The 19,564-nt window shown below is 36.8% G+C and overlaps 1 protein-coding gene across 2 annotated transcripts in view; it reads right to left on the bottom strand.

Moving 5' to 3' along the window:
• The window catches only part of LOC127434064 (EGF-like repeat and discoidin I-like domain-containing protein 3), a 30,675-nt gene extending 11,779 nt beyond the window's left edge, over positions 1 to 18,896 (bottom strand). Inside the window, exons 1-9 of one of the 2 annotated variants that reach the window (XM_051686521.1) lie at positions 18,693 to 18,896; positions 15,942 to 16,016; positions 15,322 to 15,351; positions 14,752 to 14,880; positions 9,029 to 9,142; positions 6,727 to 6,908; positions 3,016 to 3,171; positions 1,724 to 1,868; positions 1,442 to 1,626 (exon numbers count right to left, since the gene is read on the bottom strand). In XM_051686521.1, coding sequence (XP_051542481.1) covers positions 1,442 to 1,626; positions 1,724 to 1,868; positions 3,016 to 3,171; positions 6,727 to 6,908; positions 9,029 to 9,142; positions 14,752 to 14,880; positions 15,322 to 15,351; positions 15,942 to 16,016; positions 18,693 to 18,759 — 1,083 coding nt within the window. In that variant the 5' untranslated portion in view covers positions 18,760 to 18,896. The remainder of the gene's footprint in view (positions 1 to 1,441; positions 1,627 to 1,723; positions 1,869 to 3,015; positions 3,172 to 6,726; positions 6,909 to 9,028; positions 9,143 to 14,751; positions 14,881 to 15,321; positions 15,352 to 15,941; positions 16,017 to 18,692) is intronic. The other variant, XM_051686522.1, reaches the window with a different exon arrangement.
• Positions 18,897 to 19,564: the final 668 nt, after the last annotated feature.

The following is a 19,564-nucleotide window of genomic DNA, read 5'->3' on the forward strand; positions in this document are numbered from 1 at the left end:
AGAAAGCGTTCTTGCATTCAGATGCAGCTGGACAGAGCGCAACTCCGAATGCAGGGGTCTTGAGACGTTTTTAAACTATGTTAAACATGACACAACAACCTAAAAATTCTGTGTTTATGACACGACACAACCAAAGTGATATGCATCTTTACAAAAGCCCAAATATATATAAATAAATAATAATATAAATAAATAATATAATATAATATAATTTAATATAAATAAAATATATAAATCATATTAAAGGTGCACTCAGTAATTTTTCCTCATTAAAAAAGTTTAACTCCTAAGGACATGAATTGTAATTTTGCAATATATGTAGAAAATGAAGACTCCAGTCATATCAGTAACCTTATATAAGCTGTTTTATTCTACATGGAGAGGGTCCGCACATGGGGGCTTCCATGCTAGAATCACATGACCAGCTGAATACTACTCACTTAATCTCAGTAACCGTCCTGTTATTTGACACTTTCATTCATTGATTAAAGTAATCATGGCTGACTGTGAATACTACATTTCTACAATAGCATCTGAAACTGAAAACTAGTGATTTTAAATGATGCTGCATCCAAGCCACTAGGTGTCAGTGTAAGTCCAAGATGACACAAAGACAAAAGTTACAGTGCACCTAAATATTTAAATATAATTATTTATTATTATTTAATCCTTATATATTGAATTATTGTTATTTGAGGGTCTTTCTCAGCAAATATTTACAGTACTGTGCAAAAGTTTTAGGCACTTGTGAAAAATGTTGCATAGTGAGGATGTCTTCAAAAATAATTAAATAAACAGTTTTCATTTATCACTTAATGTTATACAAAGTCCAGTAAACATAAAAAAGCTAAATCAATATTCGGTGTGACCACCTTTGCCTTTAAAACAGCCCCAATTCTCCTAGGTACATCTGGACACAGTTTTTCTTAGTTGTTGGCAGATAGGATGTACTAAGCTTCTTGGAGAATTCGCCACAGTTCTTCTATCTATTTAGACTGTCTCAATTGCTTCTGTCACTTTATGTAATCCCAGACTGACATGATGTTCAGTGGGGGGCTTTGTGGGGGCCATGACATTTGTTGCAGGGCTCCCTGTTCTTCTATTTTAATCTTTTCAATTTGCAAAAGTAATGTTTGGGAGTCTCACATTTATATTTCCTATTGACACACTAAAGCTGAAGATATGAATAACCATCTTAAGACAAATGCTTTTGTGAAACATCTTATGTGCCTAAGACTTTTGCACAGTACTGTATATATGCAATTATATCGATTAAGGTGAACTCAGTAACTTTGGTCTTATTATTATATTATATTATACTATATTTTCAACATTGATGTTCTATTTAATTAGGACTGCATATGACTGCATGGCATTTGAAGTCAATAACATAAACCAAGATGTTCCAACGGCATCATGTTTACTTTCATGTCTGTCTCACCTGAAGCCATTGAGATTGGTCACTGTGGGCTGACGTCCATGCGTTGACCTTGCCCTGTTTGTCCAGTCTGGCCTTGGATGGTTCCCAAGAAAACATGTCCATGTTCAGGGTATGAAACACACTGGAGGAGGAGATCTGATAGTCTTGGATGTGTCCCGTCTTCATCCCCATGGGCTCTGAGCATCCTGACAATAAAAAAAGAAACAAGAAATATGGACATAATTCTCACTTCAGATTGTACGAGAGAAGAATTCTAAGCACTCTGCAGTGAATCGAGCATACCTGTGAGCTCACAGCCCAAGAGCTCCATACGTAGAGTACAGTGTTTCCGGCATACTTGAGGGTAAATGCGAATGTACTGTGCTTCAATTGGTGGGTTGAAGGAGTTTGCCAAGGGGGCACTGTTATCAGCATTTCCAGTGAATATCTGGATTAAAAAACTAAGAATTACAAAAATGTAAGGGTAATTTACAGTCTGCTGGTCATTATTGCAAATAAACCCCTTTAAAGTGATAGAAGACCTTTTGGCCATATATTGGGATCCTGATCACCCTTTCTGGCTTTATTGTGCATTATAGTACATTATCCTTAAAGGGATATTTAACCAAAAAATTTAAATTCTCTCATCATTCACTAACTTTCATGCTATCCCAGATGTGTACAACTTTCTGCAGAACACAAACAAAGATTTTTAGAGGAATATCTCAGCTCTGTAGGTCCAATGCAAGTGAGTGGTGACCAGAACTTTGAAGCTCCAAAAATAAAATAAAGGCAGCATAAAAGTAATCTGAAGGACTCCTGTGGTTTAATATATGTCTTCTGAAGCGATGCAATCACTTTGGGTAAGAAACAGATCAATATTTCAATCCTTTTTTCCTATAAATCTCCACTTTCAGAATGTGAATGTGGAGATTTATAGTAAAAAAGGACTCAAATACTGATCTTTTTCTCACCCACACCTATCATATCACTTCTGAGGACATGGATGTAACCACTGGAGTCGTATGGATTACTTTTATGCTGCCTTTATGTGAAATTTGGTGCTTGAAAGGTATGGTCACAATTCACTTGCATTGTATGGACCTACACAGCTGAAATATTCTTCTAAAAATCATAGTTTGTGTTCTGCAGAAGAAAGAAAGTCATACACATCTGGGATAGCATGAGGGTGAATAAATGATGAGAGAATTTTCATTGTTGGGTGAACTATCCCTTTAACATAGATACAAGTATAATAGCATTCTAATTTGGAATAATGCCGATATTCTATTGTAGACATACAGTATACAGTATGTACAAGACATAACTATTTGCTCAAACTTTTTCACACATATTATGAAAGCAGAACTTTGATATTGATTGTCTAGAATTTCCATAAATGATGGTACATTTCTACATTTACATGATAAAATAGTTCTTGTCCACAGATATTTAAAATAAGAAGAGTTTTAAAACAACTCAAAAGAGGGGCACATTGGCAGGAGAAGTTCTTAAGCGGACAGCTTCTTAATTTAAAAAAATCTCCCTGGGGCTCTTTCATCTCAACTGGAACGGACGCTGTGGCCCCATCTTACCATGTCCTCATCCGTGTCCTTGATTTTAAACACGCTCCAGGCCTTCCCGTCGTGGCTGTACGCCACTTTATATGATTTCACGTACTCAGGACTCCCGATTCGCTTGGCACCCTGCGTTATCAGTCCGGTCACTCTCATCCTTTGCTGCAGATTTATCTGTGAGGGGACAGTACAAAATCGATGGCCTCAGCTCTCATGATGAACGAGTGAAGCCCTGTGAGGTGTGGAGTTATAATTTGTCCATTTCAGAATTTGCTGTGGTGGAGACAATGATGGTTGTGTAGCTGGGGAGGCGTTTTGTGGAAGTTAGCTATGAAAGTTAGCATTGTAATGCAGCTGTGTTTCTTAACTAGTGGGTCGTGAGCCAAAAATGTGTCACAAATACAAAATGCAACTAACCATAACATAACATATAAAATTGCTTTTCAGCTTTTAAAAGAGAGAAGATACTTTCCATAGCTTTTGGTATTGACGTTAAAGGCCGGAGCTTGAATCAAACTCTGTATTTTGGCACAAATTCATGCCACTTGCAAGCCAAATTTGACTGGTTGCATGACACACCCTAATCCTCGAAAACCATGAACAAAACTACATATGGTCAGATAAAATATGACCTAGACTACAATAAATATGAGTTTGCTTGCAGTGAGGATCATCATTGTTTGTGCCTACCATAATTTGTAGTATTGGTTGCAGGTCATGATGCAATCGAAATTCAAGAGACATTTAGAAAACCAAATTGTCTTTTTTTTTTTTCAGTCTACATAATCATGTTCAAATAAATGAACATGCATTTTGTTGGGTCTATGCAGTTCAGTGATTTTGGTAACACTTTACAATTAGGTTACATTTGTTAACATTAGTTAACAACATTAGTTAACATTAACTAACAATGAACAATACTTTTACAGCATTTATTAATCTGGGTTAATATTAATTCAATATATAGTAATACATTTTTAAAATCAAAAGTTTTTTATGTTAACAATAGTTAATGCGATATGACCTAACGTGAACTAACAATGAACAATTGTATTTTTATTAACTAACAAAGATTATTAAATGCTAATAAATAAATAAATAAATAATATTGTTGACTGTTAGTTCATGATACCTAATCAAGTTATGTTAACGAATGGAACCTTACTGTAAAGTGTTACCGTGATTTTAAATTGTTGTTTACTTTTGTTCGATAAACAATACTAGTGCTGTGTTTGGTAACAGTGTTTCAGCAACAAGTTCAGGTATTATTCTAAGACGTGCTTGGCATCAAAATCCTCTGTTATTTAAAGTGCTCAAAAATGAAATTAGGCAAAAGTAAGATGCCCAGTAGAAGGGCAGGAAAGCTGGTATTGTGAGGAAACGGCTGGTGGCAGTGTGCTGTTAGCACTTAAGTCATTATGCTGGCTTGACAATATAAATAATAGTTTAATAACAAACTTTAAAAAAAGACCAAACACAAGCACATGCAGGAGGGGGGGTTGTTTCCCTGTCCCTGTCTGCATATTGTGGCCACCTTCGGCATATCGCAGCACCGTTTTGCAGCCCTCTTCAGCCTGTCGCGGCAGCCCTTTTCAGCTTATCGTGGCCGGTTCGGTCACATTTAGTGGCCGGCCCACTGGGAAAAGTCCCGGTTCTCCCCATAGCCAGTCCGCCCATGTACATGCCTACCAGTACATCACCATATACATTTCTCATTCAGAAATTACACTGTAACGCGGAGGAGGGCGGGGCCGGGCCGGAATGACGCACGCCCGGACCCCAATCAGCCTGATGAGCGAGCGAGGGATAAAGGCGACTGGGGACGGCAGTTCGAGAGAGAGAGAGAGAGAGAGTTACGGCCCGGTAGTTTAAGTTTGTTTAAGTTTATTATTAAATTATTATTTATATTGTCAAGCCGGTTCTCTCCTCCTCCTTTCCATTGAACTTTGTTACACTGGTGCCGAAACCCGGGAAGGAGGAGGGATGCGCCATAGTAGAGTCCTCGCCACTACCGTCCACCCCAATGGAGCAGCTGTGGCCATCCGCTGGGGGACGGAGGAGCCCGGCCTCCTGAGTGCGGAGGAACGGCTGCCGACCGCGAGGGGAGGAGGGGCTCCTAGCCGACCGCCTGGTGCGGTCATGCCAGGGGCGGAGGAGACCCCTACCAGCCGCTAAAATGCGGCGGGGTCGAGAGGACCGCCATCCGCAAGCGGGGAGGGGCTCCTGGCCGACCGCCTGGAGAACCGCTGCCAGGGGCGGGGAGACCCCTTCCATCCACCAAAAATGTGGCAGGGTGTTCCGTCCGCCGGAGGACTCCCTCTGGTCCGCCCAGGCAGGCACGACTGTCGTCCACTAGAGGGTGGAGGAGTGGCCTAGGACCACACGACGGTGCATCAGAGAACCAGTGAGTGAGTTTTTTTTTCTCTCTCTTTCCTCCCTCTCTCTCTCTCTCTCGCTGTCACTCCATGTTGGCCCTTCCCTCCTCTGTTTTTTTTGTTGTTTGTATCATGTCTCCTCCCAGGTCGAAGAAGGCAGGTGTGTACATAATGCCGGGGGCTCTCCGGCCTGAGGCAACGCATGGAGGAGTGTAGCGCAGAGGAGGGCCGGGCCGGGCCGGAATGACGCACGCCCGGACCCCAATCAGCCTGATGAGGCGAGCGATGGATAAAGGCGACCGGGGATGGCAGTTCAAGAGAGAGAGAGAGAACTATGGGCAGCTGCCCTGCATGTGTTTGTGTTTGGTCTTTCTGTTTAAGTTTGTTATTAAACTATTATTTATATTGTCAAGCCAGTTCTCGCCTCCTCCTTTCCATTGAACTTTGTTGCATACACATTTTTGTGTTGTTTTCTGCTCTGATTTGGAAACAATATTACAAAACGTCTGTGATGATCCCGTCTGTATGAATGTAAGAACTGCTTTTAACTCATGAAGAACACACAGAAAGCAACCGAGGCATAATAGTGAATAAGACAAATGTTTACATTGTAGTCTGGTGGTGTGAATAAAACCTGTTCTTTATAATCTTATGATGTGTTGTTTATTGACTAACTTTAGTATATAGACATTAAATATGTAGGACTGTATATTGACATTTGGAGTGCTTTATTACAGTGTGTTACAATTATGACATACCTTTATACACTCTGGGTGTTATGAATAACATCATCCTATAGCCTATGTGCATTTCAAGTTTAATTGTATTCGACTCAGTGATGTTATAAATATAATTGACATGTGTACAGATAACTGATATGTCTGAATAAATGAGCAAAGACCCACAAGTGTTGTTATCCGTGCTCTCTCCCTTCATCGCTGCTTTACTTTGGAGAAATGAAGCCGTGTCACTTAAAAGATAAAACTTTATTGAAAGAAAAATAACATTTAGGCTCTGGCAAGTAAACAGCAGTATCACATTATCAAGATTTATAAATAGAAACAAACATTTTGCAGACTTATGTCGCATCCCAGAGCGCAGCACAATGAAGAAATATGGTCAAACAGTGATGTCATATGAAACAGGTAAATAAGGAATTTTATTATATGAATAATTATTATAGTAATTATTTTTAATTTTACAGTTCAAATCGCAATCGCAATTTTTTTCAAAATAATCGCAATTAGATTTTTTTTGTCCAAATCGTTAAGCCCTATAATATAATACAATATTTTATGTTGACTTTAAATCAATAATTGTAAAATCTAATGCAGTCAAAATGTGGTTTGAATACCTGAATCCAAGGATATCGATCACCCTCGGCTGCGCTCCAGGCATTGACGAGACCCTTCTTATTGAGTCGGGCGAAGTACGGAAACCACTTCTGCAGTCCGAACAGAGCTCGATGTGTGGAGGAAGCTGTTATCTGCTGATTCGAAATTATACCCCCTTCCATCCCTAAAGGTCCAGAACATTCTGAGAGAACAGACAGAGATACAACGAGAAATAGGGACGTTACAATCTCAGAGATGGTAAACCCATACAGTAGGAATGAAAAATCACAAATGAGATCTTTTCAAAATTTCAATCGTTTCTCCTCAACAGCAAAAAGAGAGTGCAATCAGAGACTTTTTTTCTCAGATGTTGGAGGGTCTTCATAAGAAAGACTTCCAGTATTCTCACATGTGTCTCTAGAGTTACAGAAGAGATCTCAACAACATTTTAAACTGTGCTCAGATTGGGCAAGATATCAAAGTCGGCAATCAAAAGTCAGAGATTTCTGTATCTCAAAATTCTCATCAAATTCTTCCAACACCAAATGATCTGGGCTATTTAATCCACATTTTGATTTGTGTCTATTTTTAATTCTCCGTAAAGGAAAAACATCTGAGACCAAGTTGATACTAAAATCAGACAAAACTGAGAACTCCTGAATTATCCTGAGCTGCGTAAAGTGCAACCTCTGAGCAATGCAGTTAATAAGGGAGGATCTGACATGTTGTTGCAAATGCAGTGCTCTTTGGTCTCGAGGGATAATACGATGACATATTTCTTGCTCTCATAGCAACAGACACTATATTGGCCTCCGAAAAGTCATTTTTCACCATTTTGTCCTCAAAAACATCTGGCAGTTTTCAGCTTTTAGACACCACGTCCTTGATTTCATCAATGGATATTGTGTCCTTGCTCTCACACAGAGATGCTGTCTTCACTCTCAAATCCTAAGACGTCATCGCTGATGTCATCGCTGTCATCAGTTCCTCCACCTGCAGAGATGGCGCCTGCTTGCTGGTGCTCCAGGGAGAACATTAGTGGGGTACTCGAACCATCTCCTCCAATCGATCGCACCGAATGGGGAGACTCGAAAAGGAGCCACAAGCTACTCAAACTGGCCCGTAGGGAGCTCCTGCTGCTATGTTTGGACAGCATGATCGCAAACCAAACTTTATATACGCTCCTCAGAGCTGTGTAAGTGAGATTGCAAGACTGTAATCTTCGACTAATTCAATTGTACTTTCATAGATGTGTTAAGGCTTAAGCTACAGCTGGGACCTTTTTTGAGACAGCACAAAACAATGTAACAGCAAACAAGTCTTGGTTATGTAAGTCTTCAACTCTCTTGAGTGCAAAACATACAATGAGTTATGAAGGGTTTTGTGGTACATTGGGACCAGGCTATCATAAGAAAAATGTGTTATATTTACAAAATTACACAAAATAGAATTAGTTTCCCACCAGAACTTATGGAAATGACAGAATGATTTTGTGAGCTATGCAGTACAATACTCAGTCAATGTTATTTTGGCAGGGTAGATAACAAATGAGCATCACACAGCAAGATTGAAAAAATGAATATGGAAGTAGTTCCACATAAACATCACACAAATTTAAATTGATGTTCTGGGTTCAATACAAGTTAAGCTCAATCGACAGGATTTGTGGTATAATGTTGAATACCACAACAAAAACTTGTTTGACTCAAAAAAAAAAAAAAAAAAAAAAAAAAAAAGATTAAGGCACTTACAATGGAAGTGAATGGGGCCACTCCTAAAACATTAAATACACACTGTTTCAAAAGTATAGCCACAAGATGTAAACACTATATGTGTTAACATGATTTTAATGTGATAAAATCACTTACAGTTAAGTGTATCTGTGTAAAGTTATATTCAATATTACAATTTGTTGTCATGACGACGTAACAAAATCATTGATTTTATCACACTAAAATTAACACGTATAATGTTTATGGACTGGCCCCACTAACTTCCATTGTAAGTCCCTTACTGTTCTGCCAGTCGAAATTATTTTTGTTGCAATCAACATTATGTGAGAAATATTGTTGATTGGGCTTTAAAAGAAAAAATTAAAAGCCTTTTTCTTTGAAGACAGTAAAATGAAATGTCATGTCAAGTGCCCAGCTACATTCTCAGACCTCAGATTTGCGTGAAAAAAAAAAAAAACTGAAGGCAGATGGTTAGCTAAATCCAGTTTTAGTTTGTTGAGTTTGTTTCTCCTGAGATGCAGTGGTTTGATAATGAATATTTAAACACATGGTTTTAATGAAATGAGTGCTGAAGTTGATTCTCACTTACTGTACTGACAGTTCCGCCCCATATATTCTCCGGGACACTGGCAGGTATAGTTCGCTCGCAGGTCTGTGCAGCTGCCTCCATTTTTGCACGGATTTTTCTCACACTCATTAATATCTGAAAAGACAAGCAGCCATAAATCATCCACAGGCTGTAATGTTTTCCCCTTGAAATTATTCATCATACGTGATTACCTGAAAAAGGCTTCAAAAGGTCAAATATAATTTCTCGTTATCTCTCCACATTGAAGAAAAATATCTCACCCAACTAAATACACTGTGAAACAAAATACACAGAGAACACTTAATGAGGTTCTTGGCAAATCAGAGCACGACATTGTTGAGATCTCTTTTGAAACTCTAAAGGATACACATGTGAGATTACTGGGTGCCTTTTCTCAATAGAAAAATCTGAGGAGACTTCAAGCAAAAGTATTGAAGAAAAAATACTGATAACTTGATGACATTTTTTAAGTATACAAACATCCTTGATTTTCTACGGAGCCCCTTAGAGTACAGGGAGGACTTTTATCTTCTGAAATAGTTTTGTATTCAATTGCAATTATTGCAATACCTTTATCTATCCGTTATGAAAATTAACCATGGTTTTACTAGGCTACAGTAACCAGAGTTGAACTATGGTATTTGTAGATAAACCTAGTAGCCACAAGATTTACCATGGTTTTATTACAGTAACCATACAGTAACTAAAGCTAAACTAAACTAAAACTATTGTAATGAATAAAAATCATTATCTTAATCATCACAATAAAAAAAACTGGTACAAGTATGCTTTTTAAAACCATGGTTTCCACCAAAAACAAAACAAAAAACATTTAACCACAAATTAACCATGGTTTCACTATATAGTAAACCTGCGGTAACCATGTAACCATTTTTTGTACATACCAAAAATTAACTATGGTGTTATTATAGTCTTTTTTAACCATAGTTTTGGTTTTCCTGTATTATTACTATGGTTTTACTATGAATATCATGGTTAAAATATGGTTATTATAGTAAAACCATGTTACATTTTGTGGTTATGGTTTGACTGCAAATACCATAGTTGAACTATAGTTACTGTAGTAAAACCATGGTTCATTTTTGCAAGGGATGGATAAAGGGATTGCGAGGAAATCCAAAATAATTGCGAGGGAACACAAAACAATTTCAGAAAATAAATTCCCTCCATGTCCTCTAAGGAGCTCCATCATTTTCCTCTGTCTACCAGTGTGTGTATTATTCCAGTATTGTTGACTTCAAAACACAACTAAATTAATTAAAGTTTCTCTGTATACACCAAACAGATCAATGCTGTTAGAAAAGCTCATAGTTTCCTCACTCAAAGTCATGCTTCAGGAAGCTCCCATCAGCATCTCCTCTATGCCTTTAGAGCCACACGGACCTCTGTGTGTCAAACGAAGGAACTCAAGAGACTTGTTAAAAACAGCAAATGGTGTGGGCACCAGAGCAGAAATTTAGCAAGGTAGAAGATAAATCACACCTTATGGTTTACCACGTAAGAACTGAAAGTGTGGGTGTAAAGAACAAATGAAGGATTTAAGGATCTTTAGATCTGATAGTTAGATAGCACTGATCTTTTCAATGGAGAAATCAAGATTAAAAAGACTAGCTATATGAAAAGATTTTTAAAATATGCCTAAATAAAGGGGCTAGGCTTTCCATGAACACTTTAAAAACTCAATTTGTAAATTTTCTGTAGAAAAAAGTGAGTGTTGCTTGTCCATGGAAAAGTCACCACAATAATGCTTGAGTGTCTTTGTTGGTTATCAGGGTGTTGCTTTTAGTGATGTGCAAAACTACCTATTTTCATAATCGACTAGTCGGTCGGTTGTTTGAACGACTAGTAGACTAGTCAGTGTTGAGGATAATAATGTATAATTAGGTCCGTTATGTTCACGTGACTTGGGGGTGGGCCCTTTTTTAGCAACCACATGCAAAAAAACACTTAAAAATACCTTATCAACCACATAGCAACTAGGGATGTGTTAGGGTGGTCGACAAATCAACTAGTCATCTAACAGCTGACTAGTCGATTAGTGAGGTTAAATCTTTTTATGTGCTGTTGTTACAGCAAAGTGTCCCTCTAAAAGGCATTGATGCGGCGCTTTGCTGTAACAACAGCGTATAAAAAGAGTTATACTTCTGCGTCGAACCTACAGCATAGGCTACGCGTAGCTACGGTGGTTACGGCGTAACCTAAAGCATTAAAGAGACCAAACTTCTTGCAGAGGTGCTGACTGTTATTCACTTTTAAGCACTAATCGATCAGTCAGCTGTTAGATGACTAGTCGATTTGTCGACCACCCTAACACATCCCTAGTTGCCTCTCAACAGATCCAATGTTCAATGGAAATTATTTATTGTTTGAACAGTGAAAAAGCTGTTTGTTTTGTTTGAACAAAATTTTCATATCGGTATATTATGATTGGCTAACATACTTTCATAGTTCACATAGTCGATCATCAGGGCATGTCAAGTTGCCAAATACTGATTGGGTGTTGCTGTGTAAATGTAGGCAGTAATATTTTAATGTGCTTATTATTGTGGCATCATATCCATGATGATTTATAAATGACCCATTTTTGCAATTTATATTTGCGTTGTAAACATTAGACTAAATCTACATAGAACATCAAACTTCAATTTCATTAGCGCAAGGAAAATCCTGTTTTCCATGATATGATCCCCTTTAATGTTAAGCAAAACCCAACAGAGTATTGTTTTGATTTTGTTTTTTGGCACATTTATAGTGGGGAAAGACCATTGGCATTCAGTGTTTAATTTAGTCATGTGCATCCAAGCCCCGCTGTCAGTTGCAATAGAATGCACTCATCCGGATTGGTGGGATTCCCTATGTGAGGACAAAGTCCAGCCAGTCATGCAAGTAAATTGGAGTGAGGAGCCAAAGGGGGGTTGGTCAGCTGTCAAGCTGGATTTGTGGTGCCACTGTACACCTCTTCTAGGGTTAAACATACAGTAGAGCCTGTGAGCTAATAAATAACATTTTAAGATTTTAAGGTCCATACTAGTCAGAAGTGGTTTAGAGAACAATGTTGACAAAGCCGTTCCATTGCTCAATGCAATTCATTTCTATACAGTACATACATCTAAAACTCTTAGGATCCAGTGTCCTGGGTTTTGCCATGGCAACTGGGTTAATGAAGTCAAGGGAGCTTCACACATCATTATAAGCCTGTGTTAGATGATTTCAGAGAAGATGGACAGGTGATAGAAAACAGACTGTATCTGGAGGTAGGAGGGCAATAAGTCACATTCAAATCCAATTTGTGTCTGACAGAGTGGTTGAAAGAAGCAAATTAATTTATAAATGTCATTTTTATTCTCTTGTCCATGTTTAATGTAGTCATTAAATATTTGCTTGGTTATCTCTTGGTAAGCTCACTTGAATTTGTTCTAGATCATTAGACATGATGTTATTATGGCTTAGTTAGGAGGTACCTTCATATAAAATCTGTTAAGAAGTCCCAAAGTCTAGCCACTGTTTATAGTAATTTATATTATAATATATAAAATAAAATAAAAATTGTATCTGTTAAAACACAAAGTTCTGGACTGCCCCTTTGTTTAAATATTTCAAGAAGCAACTTTTAAGATTTCAACTAAATACCTTGTTTTGTACACTTTGTAATAAAGATTTCTGAAGTGAATACAAATGGGTTGTGCTTCTTTTTTATTGTTTCATTACGATTGTGCCCATGTTTGTCCCTTCTAGATGGCACTGAAGAGGCCAGTCATATTTTGGCTGGGGCCCCTCCACTAGCTCCGCCTTTGTAGACATTGAATCGTCCTATTTGAGGCCATCGATGCAGTGAAATCGAATTATTATGACAAAAACTAAGCAGGTCACGGGAGCCTCAGGCAAAGAATGACACCCTAATGTCATCTTCCAAGAATTTGACCAAAAAAAATTGTGACGTCGTCAACTGTGCCATTGAGTGTCCGAGATTTCTAGGGCTGTTGCTCAGTCTGTTTGTAATCAAATCCCCCACCGCCACGCCAGCCTCAGTGTCTCATCTTACCGCTGTAGTTTCACTGCGGCATTAATTATACAACACAGTTAGAAGTCAATTCAGGAGACAGTACAAATGAAGGTCACAGATGCACATGTGAAATAAGGCTCTGCATGCTTTGTTGAAAAAGTGCAGCATATTCTCTCTCGACCAAAGCCATGCATAATGCAAACGTGTGAGGTAACCACAGAAACGGGAATCGGGAATCGGGTCTTTATTTATTATGTCCTTGTTGTGTTGCTGGCTGTTTTGGCACAAGATTTTTTAAAGTAAAACAGACCAGAAAAAACATGGACATGCCATAAATACAGTGAACGTACTGCCACACAAGTGAGACTAAAAAGTTAAAATCCTGAGAATTTAGCCAGCAAATATATTGCTATATGCTTGTTGAGTTTCCTTACTTTCACTAGCTATAACTAAATCTTGCCGAAGCTTCAATTTATACACTCAGGGTTAGAGATCAATCAATATATTGACATTATATAAAGACTATTAATTGGCTGATATAATATGGCCATTTTGAGATTATCTGCATTTACAGTACATTGACAATGTGACCTTATTTCACCTTGTGTCAGTTTCAAAATCTACCATCAATGAATAATGCAGCTTTTCTCTTTTTCAAATATTTTTAGTGAATTTTGAGTAAAATGTGTGCAAAATAAACAGTTTAGTGGTCATTATGCAAAAATATTTGACCACAGAATGCTGTGATAGACCAATCACAATCAAGTATTCCAGACAACCATGTAATATATACAGTACAGTACTAGGTAGTAACAGATTACATATTATTGGGATTACATAATCAGATTACTAACTCAAGTACTTGTAATTAGATTAAATTACATTTTAAAATACTCATAATTAGATTAGTTACTTTTTAAGGATTACATGATTACACATTAACCACCAAACAGCAGTAAATTGTTCATAATTCAATGATTTCCCTAATTCTTCTTTTTTAAATCTTTTAAATTTTTATGCTGATATACATTAGACCATTCCTTCTCATGACGAATAATTATGCAAGTTACTAAAAATTGCTAAAGTATAGCTGTGAAACACTTGTTATTGATTCTGGAAGTCTGGACAAAAAATTATTCAAACCTGGTAGACAACAGTTTACAAAAAATCCTCTTCTAAATAAGAATAATTGACAGCATCTTTTTCTGCCATCTTGGTCGAAAATAACGAGTAAAACACAAAAAATAATAACAATTCTCCCATTTCGATTCATAATGTAAGTTTTCTTAAATGCATTCAAGCAACATTATGTCAAAATAGTATAGATTATCCTGCTCAAATGCATTTAACATCAAATAATCAAGCGTCAGGTCAGAGGTAATCCAGAAGTAATCAAAAATAATAAAATTAGATTACCTAAAATATAATCCGAGAGATTATGTAACTGATTGCAATTTTATCCATGTAATTTGTAATCAGTATTGGATTGCAATTCGAAAGTAATCTACCCAGCACTGAATATACGTATATACCGGTAGCTATTTTATCAGCCATTGGCCATCCTGCTCTCCAGATATTGGCATTAAAAACCCATATCGGATGACCACTACATGCAGCAGTGAATGGTAATAAATTATCCATTGATATGTCCATACATATCACACTGTAGATGTAACTTTGTTTCTTAGACGTTTCTTACTGTGTTGGCAGTGGACACCATCAAAGCCAGGTGGACACATGCAGACATATCCAACAAAAGTGTCACCCCGGTACGTCTCACTGAGTTCACAAACCCCTCTGTTGTGACACGGGTTTGGACGGCAGGGCCCTGAATTAGGGAAGCAAACCATACTGTAGTATTAAGAAAAGTATTAAGAAATCTGAAAGGGTATTTTAAACTTTAAACATCAATAATAAACAACAGTGGTGTCTGCAGGCACTATATGCTCATTATTATTTTACATTTTTCAGCTCAGTGTAAATATCACACTAAATACTGAATTAGCCGTTTGAGACAGCTCCAAAAAAGTGTGGATATCTAATTAAAGCGAAGCAGATGTTTAAACAGGAATTAACAAACAAATGGAATTTGAGACTGACATAATTTATGTTCACGACTAATATGAGCATGAGCCATCTGGCCTCTTTATTAGGGAATTCATATATGGAGTCCCTGTGAACAAACTCTCTTAATCTTGGGTATATGAGGTTTTTAATTAAACACATATTAAAACAGACCATTAAGGAAGTTTTAAATATACAGACTCACCGACTACAGATGGTTCTTCCCAGCCTGATGCTGTTGAGAAAACAGAAAGTGTGTCTCAGATTGTGGTTTATTATTGGAACTATTTTAATCCCCAGCAAACCATATAGCCAGCTCAAGAACTCTACACAGCCAAAAATGGTTCTTGATAAGAAAAGGGTTCTTTGTGAACCCAAGGCCTTGTCCACACTAATATGTTTTAATTTGTTGTTCATTTGAACCTTACATCCACAATGTTTTCCTCCACCAAAAATCAAGACTTTGAAAAATGTTCTCAATAACCAGATCCTCTGGAAAACGATGATGTTAGTAAACTGAAAATGTAGATTTCAAACTTTTCTGTGAAGAACCCCTCAAAAACTATTTTTTTAAGAGTGTAGAGACAGAGTGTTCAAAGAAAACATCTGAACATCTAAACCATGTTAACTCATGGCACTGTCTGGGATATTGTCAGGGCATTAAAAACAAGTGCATACTAAATAAAATTTAACTGAGAAGTTAGATAACATTCCATCTGCTTTAAAATGTTGTCTTTTAGTGAGGAGACTGCTAAATTAAATATCAGGAGATCGGATAAACAATATAGTGCTTATTTTAAAAAAAAAAACTCCTTACATACTCACAAGAAACATTTTCATCGGCTGGTGTACTGGGACAGTCAACACCATTCTCACAAGGAACAGGCTCACAAACCTCAACTACAAATAAGATGAAATATTACAGAGCAATTAAAGCAATATCAATAGAGTGTCATCACCTTCAAAACTTGGTAAAGTGTGCCACAGAGCATACTGTGAACATTATGTACTCTAATGCTCAGAAGTCTGTGATATTATCCTTAGCCACGTTTAACATTTTGAACTGAATTATTCAACCACAGGAATCTGAAGTATAACTATAGGTGTTTACACAGGTGTCAATGTTGGGCTCAAACTTCGAAAAACACTTGCTGACTTTTAAAGATGTAGCGCAGATGTTTAAAGATGACAAAATGCTAGTGATTCAGAACTGTGGAGGGCTAGATGGAAGATTGGACAAAGTCTTTTGTGTGAAGAAACAAACACAGTTAATGGATCTGTCTGGTTTCATTTGGTGTTTTGAATTAGTTTAAACTTATTATCAATGAAACACAACAAATGAGCCTGACAGGCTGTTAGCTTTGCCTTTGTTGTGAAATACATTTTACTGGAAAGCACAAGACAGTGTGTAGTGTGATACTACAACCCAATCTGATTTTTATGTGTTGAATCAGTGCACTCAAAAAACTTAACGTGATTCAATTGTTGACAGTGGTTCAATGTGTCTGAAATTAGTTTTCTTAACTTAAAATTACTATGTAATCTCAACACAAACACTCTGTGTAGAAAGAACCTAGTTGAATTGGGTAAACCCAACAAAATTAAACATAATAGTGTAACTCAAATCAATCTCTTTCATTTCTTCATGTACTAACTAGTGAAGTGAAAGTCAATGTTAGCATGATAACTACACGCTGGTTTGAAGTACTACAGAGTATAGTTTATTAACTATGCTATAGTTAGCAAAGCATTTCCTCAACGAAGCGAGCAATCAATTTAATTATTTGATATCTACCTGTCCTCATCGTTAGCTCAAGCTCCACTCTTCACCATAATGGTAACCCCCAAAACTCCAACATAACAGAGACTCTTTTAAATCTCAACCTAACAAAACATTAAACACTAACAAGTATCACCCTTATATTCATCTTACACAAAAAAACACATAAAATAACACTTAATTTTAACATTTACTCTCCCTATAGAGTCCTATTCAAAGCATGCCGGGCAATTGAAATCCCCTGCCCTGCTTCAACAATGCTACATTAACACCACAAAAAGTAATCATGTAGTCCCAGCTCAAATGGATTAAGTAAACTTCCATTTTACAAATTTAAATGGAAAGAACACAATGACATAAAGTTGTGACTAAATGTTCAAGAATTGTGTTGCTTTAGTTCATTTTAATTAAGTAAATTACACTCTTTTTTAATGTAGTTACAGTTATAGTTACATTTATTGTTACTAAAATTGCAGTAACTTACTGTAACTAATTAAAAAGTACTGTTTAGTGGTACTACCTTAGTTTTTTAGACATGGTACCATGGTAATACCATTGTTTGTTTGTTTTTTTTTTGGGGGGGGGGTACCATGGTAGTACCATGTTATTCTATTAAATAAATACTATAGTACATGAATAAGACAATCATTCAGTGGTATTACCATCTAATACATCACTGTACCATAGTGCCACAGTACTTTATTTGAAAAGGGTTGTTATTAGCTGAAATTAAACATGATAAAAACTCAAATTATTCCGTAAGCTTTGTATTGTTTGAAGGAGATCCACTGATTATAAATTTGAACCCTTATTAGATTAGATGCTAGTGAGTCCAACTATGAGTGTCAATTCACACATTGTTAATTTTTGAACAAAAAACGACGGCATCATGTGACACAAGGCAAAAGAATTGCATAATTCAGAACCAATTGAAATGGAAACCAAATATTAACTAAACTGAACTTTTTGATTGATTATCATTTATGGCTGCATTTAGAGTCGAAAGAAGGCATGGTCATAATTTTTTGTGTCCCTGGAACATAATTAGGATCTGACAGGATTAACTATGGTATTTTGGAGGAAACTATAGTTAATATGAAACATTTGTATTATTATTTTCATGAATTAAATGTAAACATTTTAAAAACTTTTTAATGAATTACAGGCACATTTTATTATACCAATACCAACCCTAAGGATTTCTAATAAAAACACTGGGCAGTCCACATTAAACCGTTCTCTATGTAAAGGTCAGCCTGAGATGAACAGAATGACATTTCAGAGAATCACACTGGCTTCATCTATTACAGAAAAAGACTGTGGCTTGGAGATGATAACAATGTTTTGATGTCTCTATTGATTTGTGCAGAATGACCTCTGGGTAACCTCAAAGTAACATCAAATTAAATCATAGATCATGACAGCCCATCTCAAATTATCAAAGCACTTTAACTTGTAGCTACAAAGCTTACATTTTAGTGAGGCAGTTGCGCTTTCATTAATATACAGTAATATTTCACAGCATTAATAGAGGGCTTTTGGAGGGCGCTGATAAAATCATAAGCCCGAAATAACCTGATATCTCATTATCATATCCCTCATGAATTATGACATTGGAATAAACATTGGAATAAACCTGAACTGGACCTTGTTGATGCATATGATGTCCGACCTGTAAATAAAGGCTTCGAACGTTGTCTAGAAGTTCTGTTGTGTGTTATAAACTTGAACTAGGATGCATTTAGTAAATGTGAGCCGTATATTAAACATAAAGAGTTTTTGTCTAGTGAACTCACCCGTGGATGTCGGATGAGGGATGGACGCGCCAATGCGGACGAGCAGGAACAAAAATAAAGGCACCATCTCAGGAAAATCTTTTTGTTCGCTGTTTCTCCCGTTATTACCTCAATCCGTCCGTATTCTAGTTGTGATGCAGACAGAATCGCGGTGCTCTGAGTGAAGGATGTTCTGTGACGCTGCTGTGAATCTGAGCAATGTGCTGCTTCTTCTACTGCAGTGAGGATGGAAGAGGAGCCACACTAACAGGAAGGAAACAGGATTCACAGCATCAGTACACTGAAGCATTCGTACTATTGTATACTACAGTATAGTAAGAAAAGAAAAGATGGGGGCCCCTTAAGTGATTTGTGAATTTGACTTCCCAGTATCCCGACTGGCCACATGGATGGCCACCTGTAAAAGGTTAAAATGTCTAATGTAAAATATATAAGTTAATAAACTTCTGTGAAATGTTAATGAGCTCCACTAACCTCTCTAACCATGGGGGTTACATGGTTTATTAAGTCACAAATCACATATTTGTATATTTAAGGTATGATTTATTTATTATGTCATAAATTACAAATAGTAAGGGAGAGAGAAAGACACTACAGCTACACTGCGAAAAGATGGATGTTTAACACACTGAAAGAAATGACTATTAAGATTAACGTACGTTTTATTTCGTTAAGTTGTTATAAAGGTATAAAACTGAGTAAAAGCTACTTAACTTCATGACATAACATTGATAAAAGTGAGTACATTTAACTTAAACATTTCTGTTAATACAGTAACTTTTACTTACATGTCTGATATACACTAGAAAGATTTACTTAATTTTTATTTCACAAGCTTTTGCACACAGTTTTTCTATGTAAACCTTAATGGT

The sequence above is a fragment of the Myxocyprinus asiaticus genome, chromosome 43 (assembly GCF_019703515.2).
Source record: "Myxocyprinus asiaticus isolate MX2 ecotype Aquarium Trade chromosome 43, UBuf_Myxa_2, whole genome shotgun sequence".
NCBI lineage: Eukaryota > Metazoa > Chordata > Actinopteri > Cypriniformes > Catostomidae > Myxocyprinus > Myxocyprinus asiaticus.